The sequence below is a fragment of the Acanthisitta chloris genome, unplaced genomic scaffold, assembly GCF_000695815.1.
Source record: "Acanthisitta chloris isolate BGI_N310 unplaced genomic scaffold, ASM69581v1 scaffold6825, whole genome shotgun sequence".
NCBI classification, from domain to species: Eukaryota; Metazoa; Chordata; class Aves; order Passeriformes; family Acanthisittidae; genus Acanthisitta; species Acanthisitta chloris.
Genome location: NW_008674232.1, coordinates 100,148 through 124,237, shown reverse-complemented (window position 1 = coordinate 124,237; position 24,090 = coordinate 100,148). Strand labels below are relative to the sequence as shown.

Genomic DNA, 24,090 nt, shown 5'->3' with positions numbered 1-24,090 from the left:
ATTTAGTGTCTGCTGTATTTAAAGAAAACATATTACAGCAGTAAAATTTTATATATATATAGTTTTGAAGATAGCATTGTTATTAAATTATTCTGCAGCACCTAATACATTTCACATAAACTTTTATTTTCGAATTAAGTTATAATACATAATAAAAGATAGACCTTGTAAAATGAAGATTGCCTTTCTTTAAAATAAAATGTGATTTTTTTGTGGATGAACTCAAGGAGATTAATTGCCATCTGTGCTTCAGCAAATTCTCAAATGCTGCAGACAGAGCATGAGAGCAGCCAGGGAGGTAGAAGGGAATGGCAGAAGGGGTAATGAACATGAGCCAATGGGCAAGATGGGCAAGGACAAAGAAAAAGGACAGGAAGGGCTTACACTTGTGTAGGCTGGAATGGAAGGAAAGAGATGGATAAGAAAAGCGGAGGCAAAATTGTAAAGATAAGTTTTGTACTCCTGACAAGTTGGAAAAATATATATTAGGTGAAGAGTAAAGCTACACTAAATGAGATGAACAATAAGAAATCTTGAACACCTATTCAGTATATGCAGGAGTCCTATTAGTATCATATAATGATATCATTAAGGTCATGTAAAGTTTCTACTGCAAGGCAGACAATGAGATTATGAAGATAAATCTGATGTTTAAAAAAAAATCATGTTGATCATGCAATCTTCACATATTAACCTAGGTTACAGAGTAAAATAAGCTGAATTATTATCTAAATATAAAATAAATGTGAAAAAATCTTGAAATCAGTAAAAGCCTTTTTTAAAATAATATATAATAATCTAAAACATATTTTGTGTACTGTCTTAATCTGGCAGATTCTCCATGCATTTCAGATCTGCTTTTCCTCACAACGCGATGTTCAAAAATGTTAAAAACACAAACACCACTGTTTTCAATTTGTGATTTAAATCAAGCTGATCTTTCAATTTTTAGCTCTTTCTCTGCTGCTGGGTCATTAATTATTCCATATTAAGCAGACTTCCTAATTCATTAATCTGAATCTGGATTCTATCCAACCAGATGAATATTAAAATATCTCTAGAGAAACCACATTTTTCTTCTGGCAGAAAGTATTGATGGAAGTGATCAATGCTGACTTCTCAACAAACAGGTTGAGGCTGAGTACCAAGCAGACTATCCCAGGAGAGACAAGTCAGAGGTCAGTGGAAACATTCTCAGTGAGTCAGATCAATGTTGTATATTTCCTATTGTGTATTTTAATTGTGTTTTGGCAAACTCAATGATTTTAAAATAAAGTAAATCAGCAAGCAATAAGATTAATTGTTGAATGATCATATCTACGTGTAGCAGGTTTTTGTGAAAAGTGTGTTAATATTGCTTTGGAACAATTGCTTCAGAACAATCTACATACTTGCTAGGGATATTTTTCTTTTTCATTTGGTTAATATAGGAATGTGTTGCAGACTTTCAGTTGTAATTAACAGCAGTTAAAAGACCACACTAGTTTGTCCTGTGACACATGATTCTCCTGCTATCCAGAAAACCATTTTATTCAAAGAAATTATGTATTCACTTTCAGCCTGAACAAGTGATAAAAGTGATAAAAGCCTGCTATTGCAAAGGTTTCCATTGGACTAGACCACCAGAGTACTAGGTATTACTGTCGGACTAGTTTTCCAGCATTTACAATTCTGTTTCACATTTCTCTCCCTGAATTTATAACATAACTTCTGCAATACATACAATGATATTAAGGTATAACAGATGTTGAATAGTACATGATTGCCAGTAAACTATACCATAACTCTCTGAATGAAAGTAGATTCAGGCAATTTTATCTATTTCTAAGCTAAAAAACCCCACAAACTACAATAAGAAAAATAAAATACTAAAGCTGTGAAAGTACTAAAAAGTTGGTTAGGCTACCATAGTACAATTCATAATTAAAAACTGGTTATATTTTTATCTGTTGCCATAAGCAATTTAGAAAGACAACCCAAATACTACCGTTGGGTAGGACAGCTGTGCCAGTTTGGAGGGTTTGAGGGGGTTTTGTTGTGAGTTGGTTTTTTTTCAGTTACAGGGAACTTTGAATAGTTGATATTCACATCCAGAATGCACAATAATTTCTGTTACTCTAAATCAACAATGCTGGCCTCCATGCTGATCCTTTTGCCCCCTGAGGGACTGATCCTAAGAGGCTGTTAAGACACTGAAACAGCAGCCTCTCCCCTCAAGCTGTCTCAAGCTTGTAGAAACAGTTTTGCAAATGCATTTTTTGAAGACAGACAAGATAGAAGGGGATGTCTGCATGCAAGAAGGTCTGATTAGGATATGCAGAAACCAAGCCCCATGGAAGTTTTTTTAAGACCTGCTCAGGCTCTCCTGCAAACCAGCTGGGAACAATTTCTTGGTGTAAATTCATGACATTATGTATTTAAACAGATTGAGCAAAGAAGTTAGTTGGTACCATGAAGCAGAGAGGTATTGTTAACAGAGGGAGAAGACAAGCAAAGGCAAACTTTGGAAGGAAAACATACAAACAGCAGGGGAAAAGAATTATTTACTAATAATCATATACTGCCTTCAAAGACCAGAACACTCTAAGTAACAACATAGATGAGGTAAAAGAAACAGAAATATTCTCACTGAGAAGGGAAAAGTGAAACCACTAAGAAAATGTCAGTATAGGTCCATGAGGAATTTTTTTAAAATTAGGTTAATACAGAGTCAGCTTCTAAATTTCAGGTGGAAAGAAAACAAAATTGGTGTACAGAATGTTCAGTTAGAGTTTGACAGGAAATTATGAAAAGAGAAAGTATTAACATTAGACAAAGGATAAGACCAGCAAAGACTGAAAAGCAATTTTTATTAATGTAGAAATAAAACAAAATAGAAAGAAAACAGAGGCTTCTGATTCTGCATTTCTGGAAGAAATTTTCTATGTAATCATACAGAACATTCGCTCAAAACAAAAGCCAGGCTGGTGGGATTATATAAAGAGATCATCATAGGATAATATGCAAATTACACTCACATTCTGCAAGGGCCAGATTTTCTTATTCTACTCTGAACAAAAGCTGATATGACATAAGATCCCATTGATTTTAATTTGTGGCATACAATTCTCTATAGGTATGCAGAATAGAACCCTAAATCATCATCCTCTAAAAGTTTGATTGTTGCTTCCTTTCTAGGAATGGAACAGTTGAACAGAGATTTCATGGAAGACCTCTAAAGGCAGTAGAGAATCCACAAGCTAATTGAAGAGGAGCAATAGCAGCACAAACCACATCTCTGCCCTATGAATCTTGTAACTTTCTTGGAATAGGAAATAATCCAGTGCAAGAATTGAAATAATCATGAAAACTTGCAGTCCAAAACACAAATTTTTACTATGACATATGGACAGGGCTGCTTCTCAAAGCTGGCTTTTCTCATAATCTAGTCTTCTTCTGTCTGCTCACCTCTAGCAAAACTGCTTGCATAGAGATGTTTTTAGAGATGCTAATTACAGAAGAAATCTGGAGCTTTCTTCGCCTGAAGAAGGCCAAAAACGCCTTTGGAACTAGTGCACAGTAACGTACAGACTTCTAGTGGAATTATATGATGGTTATTGTGGACTGTGGATATTGAATTCCCAGGCAGCTTTCTATAGGAATAAAGTATAAAGGGATGTGGCAAAAGCATATCACAGGATTTGTGCATATCTCATTATTACAACCATAAACTTGGAGACATATGAAGTACATACTGACAGTGTAAAAGTGTATTACAATAAAAGTCTAGATTGGGATGGTAATAGTGAATTTTACTCTTTTCAGGTCTCCTGTGGAATGGTGAGTTATCTTAGTTTTACATGGCACATAAGGCAAAATTTAGCAATATGTATATTACATAGAAGTATTCATTTTCCATTTTATATGTTTAGAAAGTGAACTAAGACTAAAAGGAAATAAAGGCATTCAAAAGAGAAAAAGATATTTCCTATGGAGATGAACCACCTACTAAGAAAGGTATGTTGCAAGTGCAATCACAGGCATGCAGTGATTACAGCTAATCTAAAATTCCAGTCAACCAAGAGAGCTGCTTAACACAGTATTAAATAATACAGATGTCTGGCTAAAAGTAGGAGACTGTATTTGCACAGATGAAGACTGATAAATTCTTTATGTAAGACCATTCTACTGGTGTTCACATGCACTGCTATGAATTTCCTTATTTAGTTATTTCATAAAATGAGGACTAAAATTTTGCAGGTACTTCCCAAATCTTGAATTTTGATCACATAGCTTCTTACTGGTTTTGCTTTTAACAGAATGCAGAACACTAAGCTACATAATACAGCTGAGTAGCTAGTAAATGTGAATTTTCAGCACTGTATAATCTTGCAAAGGTCATATTCTCAGGTGCTGGCATGTTTTGTCAGACTTGCATCTACTTATGATATCAGATATAAAATGCTATGTTCTGCATCCAGTTTTTAATAAGCTGTATTTTTCCAGTGCTACTATTTATATGTGACTCAATAATTCCAATAAAAAAGAAAACATTCTCCTTAAGTAAATTGAATTTTCAATTGCATGGTGTTCTCTCTGGTGGTTCCTGTCAAATTATAATACATGAGCAAGACACAGGGCAAGGTTAGAACTTCCTTGCAGAGATAGCTTCATACTTCTACACATAGTTAGAATCCAGGTACAAGAACTTGTGAAGTGCTGCTAGTGAGGACTCTCATTAGCCTAGAAGATAGAAATCTTCTTACCACTCAACTCTGTGAACAAACCTCTAACTTTACAAGTATTAAGGACTATGTGTACTTCCTAATTAGCATCTTGGATCAGGCATAGATTTATTTTTTTTTGCTTTTTAAGCAAGTCCTGCAGCTGTCCCTACTTATGGAGATATGGTTTGCATCATGGTTTTCATAGTGCATAGCATGGATTCCTTTCCAATTAAGCTAAAAGGTAAGTATGCTCCAAGACTGTTCATACTGCATTCCAACCACTAATGGATGTTCAGTCCATCGTATCAGTCAAGACTGAGTCCAAAATAAGTTCCTGAAATAAATACTGCATTAACAGCAAGTTATTAGTACCAAGTATTTAAGTCTACCAATCAGTTTATTATATCATGTCAACACTGCTTTCTAAGCTATATGTAGCCATGTGACTCCTCTGCTGCACTCTGGACTACATCTGCAGAGCTTATACCTCAAAAATACCAAGAGACTAGATTCTCTGTAGAGTCCAAAAGAGGGTTGGAATAAGGCAGTTCACAGCTCACTGTTGTCTACTTTCCATATTGCAGGGTTAGCAGCCTGTGCAGCATACACAGCAAACACAGTATCAAGCTAGGTTTTCTACAATACTTAGGTGAAATGAGATCAATTGAAACTTATTTACAGTCACAGAAGAAACTAAACTTCACACATATCAATGTAATAAAATATTTTTGCTGATATCTATAGCATTTTTCAGATGCTTTTTCAGCAACTTTAGTCATATCACATTGATCTAATGCAACAATAAAATGTACTATCTAAAAAATAAACTTTCTTCTAAGACAGCATGTTTTGAAAATAATTATCTTTTATATAAAACTAGATTTTTATAAGAACCTTTTAATGTCAGTTTTACAGATATGAAGCTAAAAACTTCAGATCAAATTCCCTTGATAACATTTATATACATATATATATAAAGGAAAATAAGCTATTGTTTAAATAACTACTTGGATACTGTTACATAATCAGTAGTGTAAAAACAACCCTTACCAAGAGGCAGTATAGACCTCCAAATACACAGTATACATCTCCAGCAAATGACTGTATGTGCCTGGGCTATTCATCCTACTTGATTTGTATATGCAATACATATAGATCTTCATGTCTTTCCTGTCTCTTTTTCCTGTTCATAGGCCCAGATAGCTGAACTGGTGCCCAGATGAATCTTCTCAATACAGAATCAGTGATATCATCTCCCAGGGCTGTTTAGGATAGCTGCTGTTTCCAAACGTGCTACGACACAGCCTTGCATAAGTTAGCAATTTCTTCTCCTGATGCAGAGACTTACATGTTTTGCTTCCCATAATGCAAATAGTGTTAAAAACATAATTTAAGTTCAAATTTAAAGAATAACAAGCTTTTGTAAGAGACCAAACACGTACAGGGAAAAACAGATTAGTACTGTTATGTATTAAGCAGATAACTTAGAATCATCACACAGTCTAATACAAATGTTTATAAATATCACATTTCATATCAGCTATCCTTTACTACAGGTAACATTGTAATACCTTTCACAGTATTCCATGAATATTAATGTAAATATATTGATGATAACAGTAATATGTTATGACTATCAATATGTAACTTGTGAGAGCTGCAAAGCCAACAGAAAACAAATAGCAGATCAGAATAACATCTATTTATCTACCTTTTCAAAACACTGGCTTATAAGGGGAATAGAAAAGATTCTACACCTGTTCTTTAGCTTTTTCTCAAAAGAAAACAGCTGCACATGCATATGTATATTACTAAATAATGTCACCTTAATTAACACTAACAATACACCGACTAACAGAAAGGTTATCAACAAGCATCAAACTTGGCCATAGCAGTACCTGAAAATCAGGGAAGGGAATTTTTAGCACTAGGAAGGTGGATGCAGCACAGTGTCTGTGGCACTTCCAACAGAGAAGACAGTGACAACAGATTTACGGATTACAACTTCATTTAGTTTACTATTTGGTTTCACACTTTTAAAAGGAAGTGAATTTACAGTGACCTGAATTAGCTTTGACTGTAGTGGGAAAATGGTTTTAATGCTTCTATCAGGAAGCTTTCTTCACTTCCCATTCTAAGAGCATGATTCCCTTGTTCCATGACCTATATATCACAAACATGTGACGGATGACATTAACTGGCCATGCTTACTAAAGAGAAAGACCTGTAAAAAGCTGCTGTTGGGAAATATATGAAACATACCTTGTGCTGCTGATTTTCTAACAAACTTCTTTTTATATTTTTTCCAAACATCAGAAAAATATAAAAATCCATCTCACACAATACACACTTGATAATCATGTCTATTTCTGCTGACTTCATAATGTTGTCAAAAACTTGGATTAAGTAAGCAAATCTAGTTATACCTGGTACTTTTCAGATAAAGTGTTCAGTGCAGTTTACTAAGTTATTAGAAGGATTGAATACCACATCTACATCAAGCAGATAACTCAGTCTCAGTGAAGTCTACAGAGCTGTTAAACTGACAAAGTAGGCAACATAAATTAATCACCTCTTACAGCTAAAATATTATAAAGGCAGTTTTCAGGATAATTTAAGCCATCATATTTATTTTCTTAGGCTTCCACAAGGAGCTAAAATACGTACTCTACATCCACTGAAGGAATGCACATCCCAAACAGAAGCTTATGGCCTGTAAATTCCCCAATAGGCATTTCCTCACTTGTGGGCTTGGGGGGAAGGGGAGCAGCTACCATTAGAACGGTGTTCTATGTGGATAGTGAAAAAGTCCGGAACTATAGGGAATGAAGTTTCACAAAATGATTCAAAAAGCAATATAATTAGAGGTTAGTCCCAATGAAAAGGTCACTCATTGATTATTCCAAATATTTTCTATAACTATCCAATTTGCTAAAAGTTAATGAATGTAGAAATTATTGTTTTAAGAGAGAAGAGTCTACCATTCAGATCTGTGATTTTTGAAGATATGTTCCCTCCATAAGGAATACCTGTCTGTATAGTATGTGTTCCCATGAATTTGAATGCATTTCATTTCTATTAGTTTTCAAGACTTTAGACTATCTGTTTTACCTGTGTCACCCTGACAAAAACTGAAGTCAGCCTATAATCCAGTACTTTGAGAAAAAATATTTTTTTATAAAACATTGTTAGTTTTCAGAAATTTTTTGGTTTAGCACTTTATTTCAGAACAAATTTGGGGTTGTATCTCCCCCTCAAAATAAGAAAGTGGAAAAAATTCTTTACTTTAAACCTTTGCTATTAAAGCACTCTCTCTACCCTACCCACATTCTCTCTAGGATGCCTCCATTACTTTGGAATTACTGATCATGATCATTCTGTATTTTAACTTGGAAAGAAAATCATCAATCTGAGAAAACTGATATAACTGTCTGGCATCTAAAGAATTTTAAATGCTGTCAAATTGGTACAGAATTTTCAAAATAATAAATATTACTTATTTCCTAAGCAGATATGAGCTGCAACTGTATATATTATTTGAACTCAGACAAGAGCCCACTGAGATGGAATCAGTAGACTCCACTCAATCTGCAGGGCCAGCACTCAGACACCATTTCTCTTCCACAAGGCTGTTGCTTTTGACTGAACCCCAAAGAGCTGAGTCCTCCAAGGGGACTTTGTGGCCTATTACAGGTTCTAATTTAATTTGTCTCTCCCCAGGCATCAAGGCACCATGTGGGATGTGGTCTCTGCACAGGGCAGCCAGGGAGCAGAGCAGGAGGGGCAGGCAGGGCAATCTGAACCTCATGGCCAGGAGAGTCTGCAGTGAAGGACTGAACCTCTCAAGCTTCACTGAAATGGGGTACTAGGCAGGTTGAGCAGAGCCCCTAGGGGAGGCCATGCAGGGATACAGGGCTGTTTATGCCCTCAGGGACATTGATATGAATATTTCTGAAGTGTTGTTGGATTTAGGTACTTTGGTTTTTATTTTAGGCACTTAAAGAGTGTTTCTGATTTTGTTTATGCCCTCATTATGCCCTGCTTTCTCTACAGAGGCCTGCTGCATCTTTTAAATTACAGTGAGCAGCTGCATTGACAAAGATAAAAGATTCAGGGTGGTTTGTAAGTTGTGTTATTTGCATTCAGAACAAACACTTGTGGACACAGTTAAAACAGCCCTTAACTCTTACCACCCACATAAGTAGCTCTCAGATAGGGATTGATTTTTATTCTGAATGACATTTGAAAAACATAGAAACCATAAGTGTGATTGAACAGAATCTAACACACTTCACTCCACTGCAGCATCTGCGGAGCACATTTATCACAGAAGGACAGACTCCAGGCCAGCCTGAGACACTTCAGAGCACTAGAAGTATTAAGAGCCCAAATGTGTTAAATAACCTTTAAAAAGTATAATTTAGTCAGGCACACTGCAAGATTTTTTAAAAAAATTATAATAATTTCTAATCAGAACAATAAACAACTAGATTTTATTTCCATTTCAATATGTATCATTTTAAGAATGTAGGCACTGCACTGTTTGTTTCTACTTACATATTCTTTCTGGTTTTTTGGTCTTTCAAAACAATATAATTACCATAGGGCTTTTGCACTGCCAGCTGATAATCAGTGACAAAATATTGAGCATTTCTTATCCCTACAAAATTATTTTTTAAAGTAGCATAATATCTATTTAAACAGGTAGAAAATTAACATGTGCAGATTTCTTGAAGAGTCCCACAGGTTATTCAGTTCACAGTAATGGCTCATCTGCTTTCAGTCAAACTATTTGCTCCTCCTCCCTTTCAGATGTAAGTTTAGAGACATCTTTCACTACTCAATAAACTGAAATTTCAATTACAGTAGGTCTGCCAAAGAAAGAATTGCGTTTAGTGTACATTTCAGTAAACAAAGAAAGCTAAAAAAGCAAAAAAGCTACTAGCTAAGACAAACAAGAATATACCAAGAAAAAAATCTCAATACCTTTACAGTTCTTTAATCTACTCCAGTGAATTATATGCATTTGAACTATGTCCCCTGACTGATATTTTCACTTAAGTGTTTGACAGTAGGAAGCTGGAAAACTTACTATGAAGAGAAAGCATCGATTTGTGGCTGTTCTGCACTAATGGCTTCCTAGGGACTAATAAAATAAGTTAGAGCCTAATAAAATGACTGATCTTTCATTCAGGATAACAATGAACCTTAGCCACCAAGTCAAGTCAGAACCATTATTCTAAATTACAAGCCAAAAAGACAAAGCAGAAGTTACATCTTCCCATCAACCCAATATATTATTATACAAGGACATCTAAATTCCTTGACCTGAAGAAGAAATTTCAATATGGCATAGTAGTACATGCTCCCTCCCGAATCCCACAAGGAATATATTTAATATTCGCAGAGAAGCTTTGAAAAGGATGTTTCCTATTATAGCCCCCGACAAGATTCTGTTTCTAGCTCTTATGAAAACAGTGGTACCCAGTCAAATCAAATATATATATATTTTTTCGATTTTCCTAACTCAAACAATGAATATAAGGAAAAAGAAAGAGCAGGCAAGTCAACAGGATAACCCCCAACACTATTCTGGAACTCTGGAACTTCCTGATCTGGATAAGTCTGTATGTCATTAGAAACCATCAATGATTTATTTTCCAAGATTTTACAGTCTTCCCTTGAAGCGTAAAATTTTTTGGCATTCATAATATGCAACTAACTTCACACATCTGCTATGAAGCAATTAAGGACCATCACTTGTTCCTTCCAAACCTGGTGCCTACTATTTTCCTCTGATACTTCAAACTTCTTGTACTGGAATAGAAAGACAAGATAACCTTGCACATATTATTCAAAACGCTTGAATTTACAGACCTCTAGCCCAACAGTTCTTAATCACCCTCTTTCTAGACTGAGGAGTCCTACTATACTCAATTTTTAACCACATAGCCTCTGTTCTAAAAGTCTAATAATCCTTTTTTTTCCTTCTTTGGGGAATCAATACTGTACAAAGTATTAATAATATGGATGGAAGATGGATTTATACAATGGCATAAGTTTGTCCTCTGTTTCTCTTTGATTTTTCCAGCAGTTAGTAATTAGTTTGCTTTCTGACCACTGCTAAGCCCTGAGATGCCATTATCATGAAATTATCCATCGTAAGAGGTCAGTGTTTTGATGGACACTTTACTTCTCTAAAACACATTCATGAAAGAAAAATATTTACAAATGTAAGGGTAGAATTCTTCAGCTATACTTACAAACATTAGCAGCCAGGTGAGAATTTAGATTTCAAATATCTAAGAAAATCACATCTCAAAAAGGCAATTTAAAAATATTAGAAAATATGTCATTTAATTTCAGGATAAAGTAAACTATTTTGTAAAATGTAATAAATATAAAAAAGGGAAGGACATGCCTAACAAAACAAGGCCTTCCAGAAACAGGTTTCCAGGAGTAGCAAAGAATTAAACCTCCAAAATAGATCAATTAAAGGAAAACCAGAGGCAACAGAATTTTGACATTTCAGGTCTCAGGGTTGTGCACAACTCTTCAGTTATTGCTCTGTTGTGTTTATTCCCAGAACTGTTACATCTCACACACTCTTGCTTTGTCTACTTATGGAGTTTTGGGGGGGTTGGGTCTGGATTTTTTAAAAGTGATTAGGTATGGAACATTGTTTGTAAACAGTAAAGGTATCAGTTCATTCAAAACTCCATCTGCTGAGCTTATCCAAATAATTCTTTCTATGATTTTCATTAAAGCACATTTTCTTGAGTCAAATTTATATACCCCATGGAATTTTCCAGCAATTTTGAAAGGAAACAATTAAAAGAAACCAGTAACTTACATGGTAAAGACATCAATAACATCTCCTGCAGCTCTTGTCATCTCAAAGTAGGTTTGCAGAATGTTGACGGTTCCTGAAAGTGCTTCATGTCCACAACCACAGAACAGTGCAACTCCAGCATACAGCAGGATGGTAGCAATCAAAGATGCATAGGGAATACCTCCCAGGCATTTGATGCAACATTCGAAGCATCCTAGAAGAAAAAAAGTTGTGTGTTAATACATTATATCAAGAAAGAAAAAAGAAAGATTTTACCTTTGAGAAACACTTTTGAAAATGAAAGACTTCAGGCCAAAGAAAGATTAGGTCAAGTATAACAATGAAGAATGTCAGAAAATCTGTGAAAGATTAATTCAACTTCTGAGTTTTCTCAGTTGCTACTTGACCTATTAAATGTAGACATGCCATGTGATTAGCATGAAAGATTAAACAGTTAATTCCTTGTAGAACTTCAAAATTTTATTCAGAGTAGGTTATAATACCAGTCCTAGGTTATACCTATATTCGCAATTCCTGTTGTTCACCTATTCAGTTCAATTCCTTCCATTGCTTGATTTAATATTTTCCATATATTTCCATACCACAGAATTGCCAGTTCAATTCCTTCCATTGCTTGATTTCATATTTTCCATATATTTCCATACAACAGAATTGTTCCTGCACAAGGCACCAATTCCTTGTGCCTCACACAAATACCTCAACAAGAATAAATAAAAACATCCACTAAAAGGCACAGAATTAGAAAAAATATATAGGTGAATTTTATCACAATGTATATTACCCTGTGCAATGTGCCTTAAGTGAAGGCAATTGCTCTTGAGTTATATAAGGCCAACCTTTAGTCCAGTCATCAGTGTCTAAACCAATGTCCAGTTCCACAAAAAAAACCATCTCCTAAGCAAGGATGCTCAGTTTGTCAAGTAGTTTCATGAATGCAGCATCTCTGACTCTTCGAAATATCACCACTCCCATAAGGACTTCTACATCCACTGGTTCAGAGAAGGCAAACATGCATTGACAGCTCCCAGAAGTTCTATTTTCTCCTAAGCATTATCAGTTTATGCCAAAAAAGGACTCGGATAGAACACAAGGTGGCACCGATAAAATTTTAAATGCTTATACAGGCAATGACCAATTAAAATTACTTATGAGATGTTCAACAGGTATGAGCCCTCTGCCCAGAGGAGGACCACCAAGATAATTAGAGGGATGGAGCATCTCTCATGTAAGGAAAGGCTGAGAGAACTGGGTTTGGTCAGCCTGGAAAAGACAAAGTTTCAGGGTGACATAATTGTGGCCTTCTAGTACCTGAAGGGAGCCTAAAAGAAAGATGGAGAGGGAATTTTTACCAGAGCATGTAGTGACAGGACAAGTGGGAATAGCTTCAAACTGAGAGGGTAGGTTTAGGTTAGCTATTAGGAGGAAGTTCTTTGCTGTGAGGTTGGTGAGGCACTGGAACAGGTCACCCAGAGAACTTGTGGATGCCTCACCCCTGGAGGTGTTCAAGGCTGGGTTGAATGCAGCTCTGAGCTTCTTTGGTCACCTCACCCCTGGAGGTGTTCAAGGCTGGGTTGAGTGCAGCTCTGATCTTCTTTGTCTAGTGAAAGACGTCCCTGCCCATGGCAGTGGGGTTGGAACTAAATGATCTTTAAGGTCTCTTCCATCTCAAACCACTCTATGATCCTTGATTCTATGAGTCAATATATTTTAACATGCTCCAAATGCTTTAGCCTATGCTAAATCATAGGCCCTGGAGGTGTTCAAGGCTGGGTTGAGTGCAGCTCTGATCTTCTTTGTCTAGTGAAAGACGTCCCTGCCCATGGCAGTGGGGTTGGAACTAAATGATCTTTAAGGTCTCTTCCATCTCAAACCACTCTATGATCCTTGATTCTATGAGTCAATATATTTTAACATGCTCCAAATGCTTTAGCCTATGCTAAATCATAGGATTACCAGAGATGTAATAAGAGAAAAAAAACAGGCACAAAAAAGTCATTCTTTAAAGAAACTACCTCTGTTCTCATTATGTCTAAATCTCACATGTAGTTTCTACACATAATTTCATATTCTGTCTTTTAAGTTAGTAAGTTCCTATTTCTTTTAGCCAGGATAAGCAAAGTAGTGATTTCCTCTGCCTGTTCAAACATTCATTTTCATGTTTGATGAACAGATATTGATCTGTCATATACATACATATATGCCTAGGACCTATTCATACACCAGATTCTCTGAAGAGAACAGTTTAAGCCATTTTCAAAAATACACACATTTCAGTTAAATAGAAATTATTGATATTTTGTAAGTGAAAGTACTACAAAAGTGGATGAGTGGATAATTCCAGGAAGAAAAATATAATATACTAAACATTGAATATATTAAAGATATAAAGGACAAAACTTGAGATCATTCCCAACTGTGTATGCTGGTTGTATAAAAATAGAAAGTTATAGCTTAAGATTACTTTTGTTTAAGGACAACTGACTATATCACAGCCAACTGTAAAATGCCAAATGTAAAATGTGTATATTCATGTACTTAAGCTGCTGCCAAAGTCTTGCTAAGTAACCTGTTGTACGTCACCCACCTCCAGCAGCCAGCACACACATCCATGGGTGTAGCACCTTCCACTCTCCAATACTTTGGTAACAGCATTTCATTTTTTTTCCATCTCTGAGCACATACAACATTGGGTGAACAATATATGCTTCTTGCAATTCCTGTCATTCTATTGTACTGACACAGGTAGCTTTCCTATTCAGCAGCACAAGGCTTTGAGTGTCCAGTGATCACTTTGTGACTTTCTTCAGTGACTGTTAGACTATGGGGGTTTATACCCAGGAAGACTGTGGACTTTCCATCAATGTGAGGTCTTAGAAACAGACTAGGAAAATATAAATGCTGTTGGAGTAAGTAATTCTTCATGTAGATAACTACGGGAGATCTCTTAAAATTCCTTTGGTCCTGTTTTCTAAGATTACCCTTAATAGTAACTGTGGTTAACTCCTCAATGTTTAAAAGCCTACACAAATATTAGAAAAGGATCCTTTGCTGGAAAGATCTACTGTATGAAAGGAAAAAAAATATTGAAAATATATACATTGGACAAGGACTGCAGGAATATACATAGTTGCCTGGAATCAGAGTTTATCACAAAATGCCCACTGCAATTTTCAGCACAGAGTAACCGCAGAAAAAGCCTCAGAAAACTAGTACCACTGTACATCTATTGGCATTATATGAAAAAGTTAAAAGAGAAGGAGAAATGACAGTAGAGCAATAATGGGGTCAATGTATGAGGGCTTGTAAACTCGAAGATGAAAAAATGAAGTAGACCTCAATATTTTCTGAAACACATGGACTGTAGGGAGAGTGTTTGTTATTATTACAATACCCTGGGGCAGGGAAGTGGAATAGAGATTTTGTGAAGATTTCTTTTTCACCTTCTGAGAAAGGAGAAGTGGAAGAGAGAAAGTTAAAGAAATAACAATACAAGAATAAAACCAGCTAGAGGAAATTTCATTAAAGGCACACTCACATACTACTGCTGTATTTAATACTGTGAGCATTGTTATCTGGAAACAGCTGACTCCTCACTACCTCCTGAAGCTGCTGCACCTCACTCTCTAGGTCCAGTGAGAGTTGAGCACACACGCAGATGTCACAAACTAAGATGTCATCAAAACCCAGGGTCAGCAATAATACTTTAGTGCAACAGTGCAATATAGTAAAAATATAGTAAAATACCATAAGAAAATAAAAAGGGTATAATACAATAAAGTGATGACAGATATAACAAGGTGCAATACACAGAAAAATTTACTCAGAAATAAACCCCTTCTTATTCCCCAATTGTTTCAAAATTTAAAAAAATAACAGAAACAGACTTATAGTTTTTGAAGAAAAAATGCTTCTGCTCATCTCTCACATTAAAATTTCATTCTCATAAGCCTTTAAGGGAACCTTTTATGACTAGTATATTTTACCAATTCGAGATCTTTTCACTCATAGGAAAAATATTGAAAAACAATTACTTCAGCCACGTGAACTTTTCAAATAATCAGGTATTCTCAAGGCCTTGCTCATTTATTCAGCTCTTCTGTAGGCCTACTACCTACCTTACTACTTATTTCATGAGTAACTAGAGTTTTCAGTGTTGCAAATCAACTCAAAACTGAAGGAAACCAGTGAATCAGGACTCAGATTTTAAAATGGTTATCATACATCATTCACATGCCACAGAAGATAATGTGCTGTAGGTAACATTTGCTCCAATTCTTTTCTTTCAAGTCTTCAAAATGTGAAATTAGCTGTTTAATAACAGAACAATAGAAATGCTATTTTAACTTGTACAATGGTATTGAACCACCAGTACAGAATGTGACTCAGCTGAGCAATGTGTGTGTTGGTGTGACACAAGCAGTCATTCACTACTTTGAACACCATCTTCACAAGGCCATTAAACACACAGTCACAGAAATAATTACTAGGAAAGATAAAAAAGATTGTATGCTCCTTTGATGTTTGTTTTCATCTTCAAATACAGTTTTCAGTACTTTACAAACAGTTCATTCTGCACAATTAACTCATGCTATATAATTCATCATTTACTGTTCTTATTTTGCTTATGTGTACCAATATTTTCCCTCAGGTAAAAATCAGCTATCAAATGGAGCACATTAATGTTGCATTACATAGATCCACTTTGCAGTCAGCAAAGATCTCATAGAAAACTACCTCTGTACCTCTTGTTACTACTCTGTAGGTCAGAAATAATCTTCATATACATATCTAAACTTCTGCTTTAAAGAGCTTGTAAATTGTTTGTTATCTGGGCAAGTCTGTGCACAGCTATTCTAGTTTCTGTGGCATGGGTGCAAATTTTCTAACACATCTAGAAGTGCACCAGCCCAATATAAACTGACCCCCTTTTTATACAATCTCTTCTCTACATTAAGAAGGCAAAAGATTTAGATCTTGAGCAGGAGAAGAAATTGTCCCTGTGATTTACATCTAATTATGCACACAATTTACATCACCACAATAATTCCTTTGTTTGTGTGTTAGTGATATGTGAACTCTTTCTCCTCTGTGCAGACAGGGCATATAACTGACAAACAAAATACCCAACCAATTTCTGGCCAGTCCATTTAAAAGTAGAAAAAAAATGTTCAAGACTTACATATCTTGCCACTTCTGTCTATGAAAGTGATGTTTAAATAAATTATATCAGAACCAGTTTCAGAATGCAATTATGCTACTGTAGTTTACATAAACACATTCAGCCCAGACATGAACATGAAGAAAACCAATATTTAATAAAATACATATAAAAAGGAAACATGAGAAACAGAGAAGGATTTTCTGGTTTTGTTTATTTCATCCTTTCCAATGCATTTTCAGCTAGAACAACTAGGATGATTAATTACAGACAGCTACGTCGCCAAAACAATACTGATCAATCACAGATAATTACATCTCCAATCGGAACAAGTACCTCTGAAGATCATATAACATTTTAATAATATTTTTTTGATTAACTTATTTTTCTTAAAGAGATTTCTATCTAATATTAGGAGACTGGACAGCAGAGCCCAAGAAAATGCAAGAGAACTACATAAACTTGAAATCAAAAACAAAATAAGAAAATCTGCTGTGCCTTCCATGCCTGGTTAGGCATGCATTTTTTCATATCTAAATTTGTACCACTCATCACACAGCTTTCATGGCTAATCAACTCAAATACAGATTCACAGACCATCATGAAACATGCAGATTTAGTTCTGTATTCTTTTCAGCTAGACTTAACCTCAAGGAGTGAAGTCACTGTTATGTAATATCTTAATTGATAAATACACCCATTAAAACACATTGCACCGAACAAAAAGCAACACATTTTACTTATATTTAGTATCAAAAAACCTCAAATTATTCAATGTGTAGTGTGACTTCCTGATCTGAAACTGGTCTCCAAGGAATCATAGCATAGCAACAGACAGTAGCAATCCAGCTCCCTTGATATTGTCCCAGGTACAAAAGACAGACAAGACATTTGAGATGTGGTTTTACAAAGCTTCAAATGAGATGAAGCAACATTTGGGAATGAATCAGCAAAGATCACCATTGCACTGTGCTCTGGAAAACCTGTTCAAGAAGTGCTGCATACACAATCCCACACACTTCCCCTCTGTGACCCAGGCTCATTCATGGGGTACACCCCCACTACACTCTCACCCCTCTACTGTTATATAAGTTCTACTGGAAATTGGAAGAAAACTATCACCTTGCTACATCAAACACTAGAAACTAAAGTATCTTTCCTAGGCTTCTTCAGGACATCCTTTAAATGAACTTTCAATGAGAACATTTACTATTACAGAATAACCTAGCATTCAACAAAAAGTGTTTTTACAACATCAATGAGAACATTTACTATTACAGAATTACCTATCATTCAACAAAAAGTGTTTTTACAACGAAGTTAATTCTGAGATCCTGAGTGATAAGACTACAGTGGAAAAATAAACAAGACAGTGTTTTGATTGAACTGCTATAAACAATGCATGTAGAAAAGAAAGAATAATGCCCCAGTGAAGTCATAAAAGGATTTTCAGGAAAAAGGCCAACTAATTGCAAGAATATACAAAACAAATATACAGGTATCCTTTTACACATTAAATTATGTATCATTACTGGATCTACTTTGACTTCTTGTCTCTTCAGTGTGAGTGAATTTTAGCTAATCTGATAGGAGCTAATACTAAAAATCAAAGTCATAGAATCATATCATAGAATCATAGGGGTTGGAATGACCTTTACAGTTCCAACCCCCCCTGCCATGGGCAGGGACACCTCCCCACTAGACATGTACAGACATAATAGTTGCATCAGTTACTGCGCACAGCATGGGACCAAGGTTAAGAGGAAACAAAGACATTTTCTTATTTACATGCAAAACTTCTCAAATTGAATTGTAATATCTAAGATGGCGCATTCTCAGAATTACTGTAATACATGTTTGCTTATAAGATTCCCACTGGCCGACTGGGGATATAGTCTGGCTATGCTGGATCTTAGAAGCAGCCCCAGAAACCCATCCCTTCATCAGATCACTCCCTTTGTGTTTCCTTGTGTTTAAAAAAAAAATCCTAGAAACCCACTTAGTGCACTGGCTGGGATAACTATGTTACCCAGGGAATTACATGAATGATCAACACCTCAGAAGCCTGCAACCAAAAGCCTCCTTGTAGCAGCCCCAACATTTTTTTAAATAGAAAATTGCACAGCAAAATACTTTTTAAAAGGAAAAGTGCTAACTCCTTCAAAGACCTTATTTACAAATTCATTTATTAATACCTTTTTTATTCCTAGTGCATATGTAAATTTTAAAGTTCTTTCTTTCATGGTCTTTAAAGTTCTTTCTTCATGGTCATTTTCATTTGAAATGTGGGGATTTGTAGATCACATGGCATTTTAATAAAATATAGCACATTACACAAAATCCCTCCCTCCCTTACTCATACAGATGCTCTCTCAATTGCAGTAACAGGTAATAACAATTAAACCTGAACAAGGGCAATTGAATTTGTACATTTTTGAACACTGCTTAAAATTAGCTATGATTTCATCCAGAACTGTCCCTTATTCTTCTTGTTCCTTGTCCCTTGTTAAGCACTTAAAACTCCATCTCAGATTGTAATTTTGAAAACTGCATTAGTTAAAGTAAAAGGAATTAATTCTGCAAGCTCAATAATAATCATGATACCTTCTACATCAGAAATATAACTTAGATTTGAATTTTCATCATATGCATTTAGCACATTTCTTCAGTTATATTCAAGGTATTTAAATCTCAAATGGATTGCTTATATAGATTCCAAATAATCCCATTTTATTGTAGAGTGTTAGTAAAATGAGACATGCTACTTTGACAATGAGAAGAAATACTATTTCAAGAAGCCTTCATTTATAACACTGGGATATTCAAATAACTATATTTAGCAAATACACCTGGCAGAAAGATCTACAATTTTTGTGTTACCATCACCTGATATAATAAACTTTCAAAGCCAAATTGAAGATGTATTCTATATTTGCACTAAATTATATTCAAAATCAGTTTTCAGATAAGATTAAAGACACAGCTAACATAAAGAAAAATGGTTTTAATTCTCACCAAAGCCCAAAGCATGGCAATTTAAGCAGCAAGGAAGAATAGGTCCTCTCTTTCTCCTAGATTAGGAATCACATGTATGGATTTATTCCAAGATAACAAACATGCTTCTCTTGTTCCATCCATCTTACCTGCTCTGAAGTCTGGAGGGTAAAAAAACCCAAAGAGACTACTTACAGCCTCTTTTCTTGGATAACTGAAACACAGCTGGATATGGATATATATGCATATATATATATATATACACACACACATGTGCATATATGCACACACTACCATTATAATGTGCAGCATAGAAGAGAATTAAATGAAAAATCTATCTGTTGAATTTATCTTAAAAAGTACCTCTGAATTAACCAGCACATACAATAATTTCATCCCATCTTTCATTGGTCATACTTCAGCAGTACTCAATTGTGGGAGCAGAAAAAATCATTTTCTATCACACTAGACCGTACTCTTTAATCAATGATCAAATAGCTTGTTGAATTCCTCTGTTGCATCCAAGTATTCTGCCAAAGTATTTGTTGAACTTGCTTAACTTTCTAATGAATGACATGAACTGCTAGATATCATCCATTAATAAAAGAGTGCTGTGAAACAATACACCTGATTAGTACATTTAAGCAGAATGCAAGTCTAAGCTGTTGTGACAGCAGAGAATCAGTGGTCTTGGCAGTAAAGTCTAATCATGAGTCATGATCAAGGGTCTAGATTTCATGCAGTGAAGGTACATTCCAAGCTTTAGCAGAGGCTGCACAACATCCCAAGGAACTACTCTGCATTTCTTTCCTACTCCATAACTCTCAACAACAAAAGAAAACTGTCTTGGATTGACTGGAACTACTTTTTTAAAGCAAAATTCCACATTTTCTTTGTCAGTCAGACAGGAAACTAGCCTTTTCATCACTACCTTTTGTTTTCTTTCTTCTTTGATAGACAGGGAAATCATCCTGCTTGCTGTATGCTTCCTTTAAGGTATTAGGGTTACCTCTCCCAGCCCTGTCAATTGTAATTCTAACAAAGAACTAATTTAAGCAAAAGCTCCTGGCTGCACACCTCAGAGCTTGTCAAGGAAATTGGCTCAGTTACTATTTAGGTACCTACACAAGGCTCTGTTTAGTAAAGTATTGAGCATGTGCTTGACTTCAAACATGTGGCTTGTCTTATCAACTTAAAATCAAATTAACACTGTAACTTCAATAAAATATACAGAATATGAGGCAGATATCCACAACTAGGGGATGTTACAGCACTGTTATTTCCAAATAGTACAGTTTCCCCCTACACCTGAATTCATTGTTTCCTTGGGTAAATATCTACAAAAACATTTTGCTTCCACTAATATAACTGAGATGAAGTAGTAGTAGTTTAGGGATGGTTTTAGGCCTGTATCTTTTTTAAATTTTTTTGTTTTAATACTTGGTATGTCCAGCCCCTTTTAAAAGACTTCCTATCTCCTTGTCCTTTAGTCCCAACAGTCACTAATTTTGCTATTGTTACTTAAGTGTGTTATACTGTTTGATGGTTGCATTGCTAAAGTAGCTGCAAAACTGAATCAGAATCAGAGTGTAGCCAGCTGTGCTATATCAAGAACAATTATAAAAGTGGGCACAATCTGGCTTGACCTTTTCTAACCAATTTTTAGATGCCTGTACATATGACACCTTCATAGTTCCACATTCATCTAAAAAAAAATTTACATATGAATTATTTATAGACAGCCATGCTGGGTTTGTTTATCTGTGCCCAAGTGGGTAATGCTTCGGGTGAGAGAGGAACAGATAATTAAATGAAAACATTGGAAGAGGGATCTGTACATGTTTGGGAAGATTGTTTTTACAGGCACTGTTATAGCCTGTAATATAAACCAATGCAACTTTTCCAGAAAAAGTATTAACCAAAATAATTTATGTATATACATGCAAAAACTTACATATTCACACCTTTGAAAGAAACTAAGAACAAAAAACAAATACTCATATTTGTGGGACACTGATGGTTATGACAATGTACAGAAAACTGTGTTGTGATTAGTTGTTACATAGTCTTCAGTACATTAGGTTTATTGCTGTTTAATGAGACAAATCTTAATCTAGCAGTTAATAAGTATTAAAGTTACTGACACGGAGCAGTCACTGCCTGAAATACAAATCAGTCAGGCATAACACAGTCAATCTTTGTAATCTCAGAAAAACCTGCTGGCTGATTTAAGACAGACAACATTTGTCAGCTTCAAAACCACTTTAAAGCTAAAGGGACAAGAATGAAACAAACTACCTGCACAAATGTGGTACAAATAATGAAGAACTGGGTCAATTACTTCAAGAAGTTTGCCCATTACATGTGTGTTCTATCTCATATATCTAAGATTTGTATATTAAATAAATCAACAATTCATTATTGCTAAGAAATAGGTTACAAACATGTTATATGTATCACTAATGCACAGATAATGATTGAAACAATTATAAATGTTTATGATTTGATCTGATTGAAAAACAGTAACAGTTTGTAAGAACACTACTTCTATGCAACATTTAGTACTCTTATTATAAAGTGAATGATAATGCCACGGATCATAAAACTAAAAGTAACGATGCAACATTTAGTACTCTTATTATAAAATGAATGACAATGCCATGGATCATAAAACTAAAAGTAAGTATACTTTTCATCTCTCTCATCTAGAGTTCATAGAAACAACCTCACAATTCTTTTTCTCAGCCTTGAACAGAGCTATTTCTCCCAAATGGATAACAACTATGAAGTATGCACTGATATCTAATTCTGCACTAAATTTTTCTCATTCACAAATAGTCTGAGTTACACTGGGCTTTAAGCCACATCTTTTTTCATTTTTTAGTGCATTATCCAAATCTTGAAAACTCAGAAAATATTGCTCCATGAATTTTCTGTGCACTCATCTGTTTAATTGGAATGTTCTACAAACATCTTACATATTTAAAAAGTATTTGTGGTTTTAAATAGAATGTTCTACAAACATCTTACATATTTTAAAAGTATTTGTGGCTTTAAACTTCTTCATTTTAGAGAAAGTAGCATCCTCCATTTTTCAGGTGGTGGAGCAGAGGAACAAACAGTTTATTTACCAAGTGACCTCTCAGTTTGGTACTCAGAATAAGATTAATATGATTTCTCAGAATACTTACATTTATATAGCTCTTTATACAGTCAAAACACACTTTGCTGCTGTCATTTCCAATTCTCTGCACTTAAAACTCAGAAATTACAAAAATACAATTAGAGGTAGGTTGTGAATACTTCAATATTGGAAAATTTTCCAGCAGCTGTGCAGGACATAGTGGCCATAAGCATACAAATACAATATCAAATATTCAGGTCCCTTAAATGATCTCTTTTACCTAGCAAATCTTTCCACTGCTGAAGTGGATAGGGTGTGTAGGTTGTACAGCTGTTAGCTGACAGCAGTGGAATTCTGGAACTCAAAAGGCCTGGGCTTTTGGATATGGTAGCAATTAAAACCTTCGTTTATTTAGCATTATATAGGCCTTTCTCTTTATTCTACATAATATCTGCCTTATGATTCTATGTCCTCATATTTTACATCACTTTTATTTCAAAAGCCTCTCTTTGCTTCATCTGCTCCCTTTACCCTCAGGCTGTCTTCATCTTGGCTGCTCTTATTCCCTTGAACACCTATTTGCCTGAGAAACAATCAGAGCTGATAATCTTGCTGGTTCTCTTCAAAGCTGGGAGATAGAAAACTCATCTGCTCTGGGGAATGAGCAATGGGAACACAGCATTATTTCCTCTTCTCTCCCCACCCTTGCTCTAGTTATCTAATTTCACCACTCCTTTTAGAGGCACTGAGATATTCCTTAATGAAACAGACATGCACAGGTTGTCATGTTTATTACCCAAAAGGGTAGAATAACGTCAACTAACATAATAGAAAAGAGAATTATAGAAAGCATCGGTCTGAAATTTTGAATATTACGAATATTCCCATCTGGAAAGAAAATCATAATCTTTTAATGGAAGTCCTATATGACTGTCACTTCTACACCTCAGAAAGGAAAAAAGATTAAGAAATAGATGATGGGGCAGATAGTCATTATCCTTCAGGACATGACTAGTTATGAGGAATACTGCTCCATGAAACTAATGAATGCCATTGTATATGTTTTTCAAAAAAGAAATGTGAATATGTATAACACACTTCAAAATGTACTATTTGACCTCCTCTATACAGTAATTCTGTGCTTTCTTGAACCTGTTGAGCTAGAAACAAAGCTTATTTTCTTAGCTAGCATTAAATTGAAGCATAAGAAGGTAATAGAAAACAATGCAAAGAATACTTCAAGAGCACAGAATGG

General features: G+C 35.1%; 1 protein-coding gene across 1 annotated transcript in view; it reads right to left on the bottom strand.

The window, feature by feature from the left end:
- The window catches only part of GPM6A (glycoprotein M6A), a 121,940-nt gene that overhangs the window by 29,105 nt on the left and 68,745 nt on the right, over positions 1-24,090 (bottom strand). Inside the window, exon 2 of the mRNA XM_009075254.1 lies at positions 11,560-11,752. Coding sequence (XP_009073502.1) covers positions 11,560-11,752 — 193 coding nt within the window. The remainder of the gene's footprint in view (positions 1-11,559; positions 11,753-24,090) is intronic.